The 11,323-nt window shown below is 48.6% G+C and overlaps 1 protein-coding gene across 5 annotated transcripts in view; it reads left to right on the plus strand.

Annotated features, from left to right (window-relative positions):
- Positions 1–7,328, plus strand: part of LYPLA2 (lysophospholipase 2) — a 28,813-nt gene extending 21,485 nt beyond the window's left edge. For 4 of the 5 annotated variants that reach the window (XM_061597808.1, XM_061597809.1, XM_061597807.1 and 1 more), the window contains exons 7-10: positions 511–584; positions 1,384–1,485; positions 1,700–1,876; positions 3,112–7,328. In XM_061597808.1, the coding sequence (XP_061453792.1) occupies positions 511–584; positions 1,384–1,485; positions 1,700–1,876; positions 3,112–3,162 (404 nt within the window). In that variant the 3' untranslated portion in view covers positions 3,163–7,328. The remainder of the gene's footprint in view (positions 1–510; positions 585–1,383; positions 1,486–1,699; positions 1,877–3,111) is intronic. The other variant, XM_061597811.1, reaches the window with a different exon arrangement.
- The last annotated feature ends 3,995 nt before the right edge of the window (positions 7,329–11,323 follow it).

Here is an 11,323-nt window from a genome sequence, read left to right on the forward strand (position 1 = left end):
TTGCATTTCAACACCAAAGGAGAGCTGTTGCTGGATTTTGGAGGTCTGCTGTGTATGGTAGACTTACCCCAACTCTCTCCCAGCAAAGGCTGGGAACTGGGAACTCTCTGAAGAGGTCTCAGGCAAGCTACAAATTCCAGACAACAGCCATGTTGACCCACTGCAGCAAAGCCAAGAGCCCTCTGGCAGTTTAAAGGATAGCTTGTAAGTTGTGGAGTCACATTCATCAGATGCAAACCACGATTCTCTTGCACTCCTCCCCCCCCCCCCGTTCAGAAACTGCATTCCTTTCCCCTTGATCTCTGCTGCCCAAGGCGTTGTGGGAGAGAACATCTTGCGCTTTTTAAAAAAATGTGGTATTTTGAAGCAGAGTAAACTCTGTGAAATAAGTCTGCACCAACAGATTTTGCCTTCATAACTTACTGTGGACCCAACATATTTGGCGCCAAAGATGCAAGGCCTGTGATATTGGGCCACCTTGAGCTCTCTCTCTCTCTCTCTGCATTCCAGTTAAAGCAGTGATCGAACATGAGATAAAAAATGGGATCCCAGCCAACCGTATCATCCTGGGAGGCTTTTCGCAGGTGAGTGGGGTGGGTGGGCAGGCTGCATCCCTAGGATTGCCTCTCTGTGTGTGGACAGTGGGATTGGAAGTGAGACATCAGCACTGATGCTGGGGAGAGATGCAAAGCTAGCTGCTGCTGCCGCCTTGCTGAGGGCGAGAGCAGTGGAAATGCCTGGCTTCCACTCAAGCCACTCCCTTGAACGTATGTAGCTGCTCCTAGGGTGCCGAGGCGACGGACCATAGTGAGGGCCTAAAGCACTGAATTTAACATGTGCTGCAAAAAGGGGTGTCCTGAGTCTCACTCCATTTAAAGCAAGTTTCTAGCTCTTATGGCCATGGGAAAGCTAAGGATGAGAGTGGGGGCAGAACTAGACTTCTGGAGTAGGGTGCCGGCCTTCCTAACTGCTACTTCCCTGTTTCCTTCTGGTAAGCAGATTATTGCATGCCCCCAAAAAAGGGAAGCCTTCGAAATTTGTGTAGACAGACTATGGCCAAGCTACAGAATTTTGGCTCTTTATTTTTGCAAGGTTTAGGTGACGTCATGCTAGGCCTGTCTTTGTCGAGCAGTTAATTTGAGCAGGAGGTGGTGAGCATGCTTCTCTGGGAGTGTGTTTGTGGAGCGTGGCCACAAATGTTACGTGCCTTTCGTGCAGGTTGTGTTTTCTGAGAGCCAGGAAGTTTCCTACAGGGGGTGGGGAGGGTGCTTCACAAGGGTGGTGGCAGGTAAGAGTTGTGTGCACCCTTGGCATTGGCAGAGGGTCCTTTTAGGGGCAATCTCTGACCTGCTTTCTAACTGTGGCTGTGCCCCCCCTCCCCAGGGTGGCGCACTCTCCCTCTACACGGCGCTCACTTGCCCACACCAACTGGCTGGCATTGTGGCCCTCAGCTGCTGGCTCCCCCTGCACAAGGCCTTTCCTCAGGTACTGTTGCCTCCCCCCCCCCAATATTGCTGTTATCTCTGTGGGTGGGGCTCAGTGCATGCACTGGTAGAGTAGCTCTTCTGCAATGAACTTGCTAGATACTACTTTTCCCAGAATGCAATGTGTCACTCTTCCAGTTTTCCTGGGTTGTTCACAGCTTGGTTTTCCTGCCCTGCTGCTGTTTCCCCCTTCCCTCCTCCCCCCCCCATTGCAGGCAGCAAATAACGGCATGAACAAAGACATCCCCATTCTGCAGTGCCACGGGGAGGTCGACCCCATGATCCCAGTCCGCTTCGGAGCCCTCACTGCCGAGAAGCTGAAGGGCATTGTGACCCCGAGCAGGGTCCAGTTCAGAACCTACCCAGGAGTGATGCACAGCTCCTGCCCTCAGGTTAGTTGGCAGCTGATCAGCCTCCTTTCCCAGGATGCCTGACTCACCTTAGCCCAGTTTAGTTCCACTTCTTGTAGCTGGGGCCTGGTTGCATCCAGGGTGCATGCTGAGATAATTGGGGATAAGATGCCCTCTCTCTCTTCCTTACTCTGGGGGGGTCCAAAAAGGCCCTGCACCTATCGCCTTAGTCTTCAGAGGTTCACTGGTGGCATCCAAAAGCAAGGTGTCCTTTGAGGTGACCCTTTTGAAATGCCTTCTGCTATGAGCCCTTATTATGGCTTGCAGTTTCCCAGGAAGGCTGTGCAGACCTGACTGTCCCAAGGAGCCTATTTCTGATCTTGTGCTGCTGCACTTGGCTATTTTCAACTGGATCTGTATTTTCTTTTAACTGATAAATTCCAAAGAGGTGGCAGTGTTGAAATGGAAATGGACTGCCTTCAAGTCGATCCCAACTTATGGCAATCCTATGAATTGGGTTTTCATGGTAAGCGGTATTCAGAGAGGGTTTACCATTGCCGTCCTCTGAGGCTGAGAGGCAGTGACTGGCCCAAGGTCACCCAGTGAGCTTCATGGCTGTGTGGGGATTCCAACCCTGGTCTCCCAGGTCACAGTCCAACACTCTAACCACTACGCCACACTGGTGCTCAGCAGTATTTGGAGTAATAACAATAGCAGGAGTCCTGTGGCAGCTTAAAGGCAGACCACAGCTGTCACGGCCCAGCCCAGCCCCCCTCTCCTGAGAATGCAGAATCTCACAGTACTTTAATTACTGCTTTTCTTTTAGATTTGACTTCTGTAAACTGACTTATGTTTGGGTTTGAGCAGTGAAATAAATTCCTGTGAGCTGCCTTGTCAGCCTGTTTTTGTGGCAGCTAAAAGACTGCTTAATTTAAGGGGGGGAAATCAATATGCATGTGTGGGCAGCAACTCATGCAGCATAGCAAGGAAACTGGCCAGATTTTTTCCCCCCTGGACTCCTGAAAAGCTCCGTTCTCATTTCAGGTCTTGGAATGTTTCTCAGTTATGTGGCCCCTATTGCGATGCAAGGAAGCTTGATGCTCCCTGAGTACATGAGCAGGGCTTTCACTGGTTATTGCTTTGGGGCTGTTCCATCTTTGAAAGAGGAGAATGCTTCCTAGATGTGTATGTGTGTGTCTGTCTCTCTCTTTCTCTGCCTTGATTCCCCCCACCTCCTGCTTCCCCAGTGTAAAAACCTCTCCTTTTAATCTGTGCAGGAGATGATGGCTGTGAAAGAATTCATTGAGAAGCTGCTGCCCAGGATTTAAACCGAGCTACTCGAGACTGTTGCAGGGAGAGGAGATGGAGGTCACCACCTGTGACCTTTAACCCTTGACCTGCCAGCTGCAAATGGGAAGCCATGGCAATCCACCTCCACTTCAGCTGGTTTCTTTTCTCTGGCCTTTTCCTTCCTCCTGCACCGTCCCCCTCCTGTGCAAAGGGAGGGGTACCCTCCCTCCTGTACAGGGAGTGAAGGTATGGAGCGGTTTTAAGGTACAGCTTGAGACCGTTATGTGGCTGCCTCCTTGCAAATATACTGTTTGGGTCACCTGATTTCAGCCTTTCCCTGCTATTCCTCCCCCCCTCAACCCTACACAAGTGCTTGCTGTGGCAATGAACTGGTGGTAGCCAAAGGCTACACTTACAAAGGTATTATGAGACTGTGTTGTGCACTCTTACAGTATTTGCAGGCAGTGTCTGCAAGGTATCTGAGCTTCCGGGCGGGGTTGCCACCGTCACACCCACCGCTGCCACCATGCCTCCCCTTTGCCTGCAAAGTAGAGCCTGAGCCTGTCCTGGCTTACGTCCTGCTGGAACCGCCTTAGTGGAGCAGGGTGGGTCAAGGCCCCCCTCTCAAGCTGCTGGTGTGTGGCTTTCTCTGGGCTGGGGAGGCAGAAAAACTGCTCCTGCCCCACCCAGTTGCTCATTCCCTAGAGCTCTGTACCTTAAACCCTGCTCTGCGATCCCATCAGCACTGTCGGGCGAGAGGAGGAGTGGAATGGTGCTGGCTGGCTGGCTGGTTGGCAGCAGGGCATCACCCAGACATCTCCTGGGCCCGCTTCTCTGCAGACATCCACGTGCAGCTATTCAGTGTGCGCACAACTGCCAGGCCGTGCTGGAGTTCCCATTGGTTGGGGCACAGAGGTGGGGGAGGGGCTCCCACCTCCCCAGGAATTGCTTCTAATGTGTGTTCTTTTTTAAAAGCTCTGTTTCTTTCTTCCTTTCTTTCCATCTGTCTTTTACAGTCATCTCTGCCATGGTTCTCCTCTGGCACACTCACTTGAGTCTACCTTGCTTTATCACTACATGGATAAGGCAGTGTTTGCCCAGAGGGAGCTGGACACACAGCAGGCTCTCTGCAGCCTCCTGGGCATTATACCTCTCAGAAGGACCCACCGCTGCCACTCCAAACCGCCAGCAGCTCCCCCTGCAGCCGAGGCAGTGCCTCAGATGCTGTTGCTGGGACGCCCTGAATGCCTGGCTCAGGGCATCTACTTGGGTCCATTTCCTATCCGGTCCATATCAAGTAGATGCAAGCTGGCTTTTTGTGGGGTGGTGGGGTGCAGCCTCCCTCTTTTTTCCCGCACCCCCGTTAGTAGATTTGCCAAGCGTGGATCCCTTTCCTAGCCCTGGCGGCTGGCATCTTTTGGGGGCTCTTCCCTGAGTCTTTTGTCTGTCTGGTTTTTTTTGCTTCACAGCCCTTCCCTTTCACCCAGGGTAAGTCTCTCATGCTCAGTTCTGGCAGGAGGCTTTTCTGTGGACAGCAAAAGTTATCTCTCTGCCCTCCCCCCAGCCACTTCCATACCAGAATTACCCTCCTAAGTGGGCTGACACCAGTGCTGACAGCCAGGGACAGGATCTATCTTTTAAAGGAGCTTTTTTCCTGCTTCTTGTGAAGGGCTAATGTTGCCTTCCCCATTCTCCTAGTGTGTTCCTCGTTGCATGGGCTCACTCTGCTCACTTCCTTCCCCCAGCACCACATGATCCTTGTGGTTGATAGCAGAGGCAACAGCAATGAAAAGGAGTGCTGGGAGAGCCCGGCAAAGGGGAATACGACCATCTCCCTGTGGGATACGTGCTGCATCCCTGCCAGAGCTTTCAACACATTACGGCAGCCCTCAAAGGAAGAGTGGTGGCGGCTCTCCTTCCTGCTTTCAATGCAAGACTGTCCTGTTTGCCTTTTGAGGAGTGGCTGTTGCTGCCACCTGAGCTGCTGCCACTCCCCCCCCCCAGTCTGCTGTTTGCTGACCGTGGGGCTAATTTGGCTTCTCTCTGCCAGGTGAAAGGCTTTCCCTGCTAAGAAGAAAGCCTCCAGTTTAGGGTTGCTCTGTCTTGGGCACAAGGAGAGGCCTAACTCCTTTGGACAGTACCCTTTTTAGCAGCTTGCCAGCTAGGTCCTTCTTCAGGTTGCAGAGACTTCCCAGATCTAGTTATGTACAGGGCCAGTCACATGCCTTGGTGCCAAAGACACTCACATTCACGCAAGCGGAAAGAAAGGGGGTGGCCTGTTTGGAATGGACTGGAGCAGTCTGCATGGCCTCTTCATCACCAGAGAAGCAGAAAGCAATAATGCTTTCGTAAACTAATTTACGTTAGACCCATTTTAAAGGATCTGCTTAAAACAGCAAAGGTGCCTGTTGCTTGCTCCTTGGAGGTTTTGAATCCTGTTATTCTGCTTTGTATTTGGACTGCCTAATGGGTGGAAGATCTGTGGCCTGGTCTTGCACCTGCAGCAGAATGAAGTGGTAGAACCCTGAGGTGGTAGAGGTGGCTGTCCCACTTAATGATTCCAAGGTGTGCTTATGTGCACCATTCACGTAAGAATCAGATCCATGTAATCAAAATTGAAGACACAGCACATCAGAGAGAGGTTCTTACTTAGCCCTCTCCTTGCCTGCTGGCTTTCTTCTCGCAGGGACCTGTGTGTGTGTTCTGGGAAGCGGTGCAAGTCATGTGGCCGTCCTGCTCCCTCTGCGTTCTGTTGTATTGGCTGGCTGCCAGGCCTGGCTTCCCTTCTCTACCAATTGAGCGTGGGTGAGCAAGCAGGCACGAGGGACCAGTCTCCTGCGCTTGGGGTCTGGCTCGCTGGCAGCTGCCTCTCTCCGCCTCTCTGGCCACGAATTGGATTGTTTTGCAGAGGAATTACACAGATAAGTGCCCCGGCCTCTGCTGCCACCACCATTGTGACTGGATCATCCTCACAGCAGTTGTCAAAGTGGCCTGCAAGTCATGGGTATCTCTGGAGGGAATGTGTTACGAATATGGAAGCCAAGGAAAATAGTGGCTTCTCACTGTTCCTGCACGTGACTTAACTTTCTTCTTCTCCTCCCTCTCTCCTTCCCTTTTGTCGTCCTCATACCTAGTTTTTATTTTTGTGTTCCACCAAGATTAAACAAACACAACCACCTGTGCCTCACCTTGTTCTTTCTTCAGCGTAGCCAAAATATGTGTTTCTCCTGCAGTCATTAAGTGTTTAATGCACTGTACGGCTCTTGTTTAGATGAGTCACTAGCCTGTGAAGTTAGTAGACCATAGATCAGGGGTAGCTAATCTGGAGCCTTGCGGCTGGTGTAGACCTACATCTCCCATCATCCCTGAGCATTGGCCATACTGTCTGGGGCTGATAAGAGTTGTAGTTCAGCAACACCTGGAGGGCCACAGATGAGCCACCCCTGCTTTATTAGATCACCTTCTCTCACAAGACGGGCAGCAGGGGAAAGAGGACCTGTGTGGTCTTCATGAGTAAACCAGGATTTGATGAGCGGTATTCTCAGTATAGGCCCAAATAACGATAACAATACAATAATTCCTGCAAAACGGAACAGAAATTACTAGCTTCTATTCCTAGAGTGCAGTCTGTGTCCCACAGATGTGTCCTTGTCTTTCAGGAAAATACTTGTGTTTTTCTCCCTTCTAAAATAAAATAAAAAAAAAGTCCTTATTGCTACACACACAAAAAGCCTCTACAGCCCAAACTGCTGGATGGCTCTGAATCCTAAAGTGTATGTTGTGTGGGAGGAATACTCTGACATCTAGTGCTTGAATATTGTGTGTATAAAAGGGCTTTATGTAAAAGGTTTGAGTATAAGATGTTCTTCCATTTAACATCAGTTTAGATCTGTTTTTTGGGGGAAAATCCTTCTAGTTCAGTCGCAGCCAGCTCTACCATTAGGTAGATGTTAGGGAGAGGGGAGCAGCTGCAAGGTGATGGGAGGACAGAGCTGTGTGTGCACCATGTGCTCTGCCCTGTACTTCTTCAGCTGGTCTGCTACTCCATCTTGTCCCGTGGAGAATGCTAGCATTGGAGTAAGATTCATCTGCCACTCTGGTCAGTTTCCATAGGTGAAACGGGGTGTGTACATTATTTAATTTTTCAGGCAGCTAAATCTCTTGGGCAGAGCTTCTCCAGAGGCTCGTAGTTTATTCTGTGGAAGATCTCTCCTGGCTCTATTACTTGAGAATTATTTCAGCTGAAGCTGGGGACTTTCTATATACAGAGCAGGAGCTGCTATTGTCCTGAGCCGTCACCTTATTCACCCAGGAAACTGATAACCCAACCAAGACAACATTCTTGTTGCAATAGGTCTTTGTTGCCTGGTGGTGGTGGACATCGAGCTGAGAGGTCTAAATTCTTGAAAGTGAGAACAAGGAAGTTCCTGCTCTCTACATTTTCACTCACCAAAAAGGTTAATGTATTTTGCCTCTTGAGGAAATGGAGATCTAATCCTACTCTGCCATGCCAGCGTATATTAGTCAAGGCTTTGTAAATACCTGGCTTTGTAGGCAGGAAGCCTTAATCTTCCACCTAATTGCACACAGTCTCATTGAAGTCAGTGGGCTCTGTTTCAGCATCAGGACATGCTTGCATTTTACTGCTGGTGCTGTAATAAAAGCTGGAAGGGATACTGGCACTTATCACTCTCTGCAAATCAGTTTGTGTACATTTTCCAGTATTAACAAATGTAAATACTGATTAAAAAAATACAATTTTTAAAAAAGCAAACCCTCAACCCCCTTTGTCTCAAGTCAACAAACTAATGCTGGCAAGATTAAATGTTGGTGGTGGTTTCTGGGAAATGTTCGAGCATGTTTTATAAGGGGATTCCTCTGTGCAGCCTTGTTAACCAGGGTCAGACCGGAGCAGTACTCTAAAAGAGCCGAATTACTAAGATGGGTCTAAAGCCATGTTTTGTATACTTCCCCTCCCTTTTACCTGGACAAACAAATGAGAGCCACTGAACGCCAGAAAGCTACAGCTGCCAATCAGAAAGTAAGTGGTTTTATTCAACATTTTCACCATAACATAAATAGGGGGTGCTTCTTCTACCTTAGTGTTTAATCTGGAACTGGCACTTTTGGTTGATTCACTTTTTCCAGGGCCTGGACAAGAATGACATTGTTATCAATAACCATTCACTTGCATTTTCCCCATCCAGCCTTACAAATCCCTCTGAAAACTCTAAAAAAAATAAACTGGCTCTTTCTGGACAGGAAATAGCAGCAGCACCATCCCTGCTGCTGTAGATCACCTTTCTGCTGCTCCCTTTGTGTTTTGAAAGATACTAGGGTGACGTGTGTTGCCATGTTGCAGGGGGTTGAGGCGATTGCTTCACCTTTATGCTACAGCACATGCTCAGTGTGTAGTTTAATAGTTTTTTTAATTGATGCTTCTGTTGGCATTAAAAAAATATGCACAGTAGTCTCATGATGGTGTGTAAACAAAGACGCATTTTAGTTCTTCTTAAGCAATGCTGCTGAAAGGACATTCTTCAGTTCGTTGTAACTCACTAGGTCAGGGGCTGCCAGCATGGCACAGGCGAGCTCATGTGGCTGCTGGTACCTTCAAAAGAGCTTAGTAAATACCTATGATGAGAGATTGTTTGATCTTCCTGCTCAGTTTGTGTTTGCACTTGGCCGTGGAGGCCGGGAACAGACACCCACCATCTCTTCCATCCACAACAGGAGTGTTATACCATGTGTTACACACATAGCAGCCATTTTGTAACTGGCACTAACAGCAATTTCTCCAAATTACAGATGTGCCCATTGGCTCAAAAAGGTTGGCACTGGGTTATGCTCAAAACTCTTGCACTAGGTTATGCTCACTAATGTAGATGGAATACAGTGATATGTGCACCTGTGTGCTACTCCTGTGCCCTCCCCCCCACCAAATGTGAAAACTGAGCTGCAATTCTACTTGTAGCTTACAGTGGGAGCACTAACGTGGTAGTGTTAAAAGATGCTGATCTGGCAGCATCCAGAACTTAAAAACAAGTTTTCTTCCATTGGAGGAGAGTAGCCTTGAATGGGTTGCTCCTTTTGCTCATTCCAGTAGGCACTGCTATGTAACCACTGATTTGTATGTGCCATGCAGTTGGGGGATGAGGGCTCCCTCCCTGTTTCAGAGGCCAGCAGAGCTGTGTTGAACTTGAAAAGTGTCTACCTTTTCCCTGGCAATACAATATTTTGCAGAACTTGCTAAAACAATATTTGATAATGCAAGAAAACAGAACAACTCTTCCATGAGGCATTTTAATAAGGCCCCCTCAGGTTAGACTGCAATCCTATATACTCTTCCATGGCAGTAAGTCCCACTGGCCTTAGAAATAATTTCTTCTGAGTAGACAGGCACAGCCTTCGGCTGACAGTGGGGCTGAAGTACCTCTGGCACCTGTTTCATATGTTTGGGTGGTGTAAAACGGCATGAGAGCTCAAGCTTGAATGGTGAGTTGCTTGCCTACTCTAATGCAGTGAAGGGTGCACAATTGTTTTGTTTTTTTTAAATTAAAAATCAAGTGTCTAGTCCTGTTTATAGAAGAAAACACCTTGGCACCAACAGCACTGTCTGAGACATAAAAACAAGCTAGGATGGCAGAAAGAATGACCTGTAAATCCAGTGTTCTTCAAATTAGGGCCCCCAGATATTGGATTACAACTCCCTTCATCCTTGACCATTGGCTAAACTTGCTGATGATAATGGGAGATCCAACAAGATCTGGGAATCCTAGGTGGAAGAACACTGCTATAGTCAAGCAAGGAGAGCTGTTTTCTCCATACAGCAGTTCCTTGGCAATCTGTTCTGACTACATGTTCTGGTTTCCCATAGTGTGAGATACACACGCCCATGCCACTAGCATCATTCTCTATAGCAAGACTACTACAGCAGGATTTTGATTCAGTGGCATGTAACAAACAAATTATGACTGCTGTTGCATGTGTCAAATTTGCGTTAAGCTGCAACTGATTAAAAAAACAGAAAAGGTGAATCATTCCAGCAAGCAAATCCTACCTGAGTCTCTATTTGTGCAATTGGTTGCTACTGTAAAAATTCTCTCTTGAAATGCTTCAGAGATTTCTGTGCAGAAAAATAGTGGCTGAGCATCATAAGAGGCCAGAACTATTGGTTCCAGTGGAGGCCAGACAGGTGGCTGCTTTAGGAAGACTCACCCTACTTCAGGACTGGCCCTGACAGAATACATTAACAGTGGAAAGAGGAAAGCTGATTTGCAGTAGTAAGGATGCTAAGTTGACTCTCAGTCACTGAAGGGCAAAGGAATCCAAGGGTGATTGTGAGCAGAGCTACCCAATGCAACTGAGCTTCCAGCCCAATTGTAGCCCACATCTCTACTCGACCAAAGCAATTAACTGTACAGATTTATGCCACCAACTCTCGCAGCTACAACTGGCACCTAAAGAGGAGCCTAAGAAGTTCCTCTCTCTCCACCCCACTAATTTAACAGCTGCCCCCCATGCCATACAAATAAGCGGGTTTTGAACTTCTTCCCCATTTCAGAACAGTTTGGCCATACATATGAAAGTCTGCTATTTGGGTAAAAACCCGTGGAGCCTTAGGCTCACCAAACTAGTTTGACAACTGAGGATCCTGGTTTTTATGGGGCTAAGTGCAAGGAGAGCAATTTGCTGGGATGCTACCACCTTCAGTCTCCACTGCTGCACCACCCAGCCCTAAAGCCTACCCTAACCCTCACCATGCTGGGCTTTGCAGCTACCATTAGAGCTGAGTTTGGGTTAACCTTTGCAGAGGATCCTGTTTGCTTCGCCTCCGCAGACACACTGGCAGATGCTTAAAAATGTTGCTCCATTCATGTTCAGCTTCAGCATTTGTTCCATCCTAGTTTCTGTACCAGCCGCCACCTCCTGCCCTGCTGAAATCTAACAATCTAAACTCGCCCATCCCATCCTGCTGCCCTCCAGGCGTTTTGGACTTCCAACTCCTATCAGTCCCAGCCAGCCTGGTCAATACTCAGGGATGAATGGAGCAGTGATGCAAAGCAGCCTTTGGAATGCAGCTGTGGGAGGGTCGTCTAAACTGAAAAGCAAGGGCTTTTTGCTGCAGGAGCTAGACATGCCGTCAGAACCAACACCTTTATTCTAGTTTTCATCACCGCCGCAAGGCTTACGTCAAAG

This window comes from Rhineura floridana, chromosome 15 (genome assembly GCF_030035675.1).
Source record: "Rhineura floridana isolate rRhiFlo1 chromosome 15, rRhiFlo1.hap2, whole genome shotgun sequence".
NCBI classification, from domain to species: Eukaryota; Metazoa; Chordata; class Lepidosauria; order Squamata; family Rhineuridae; genus Rhineura; species Rhineura floridana.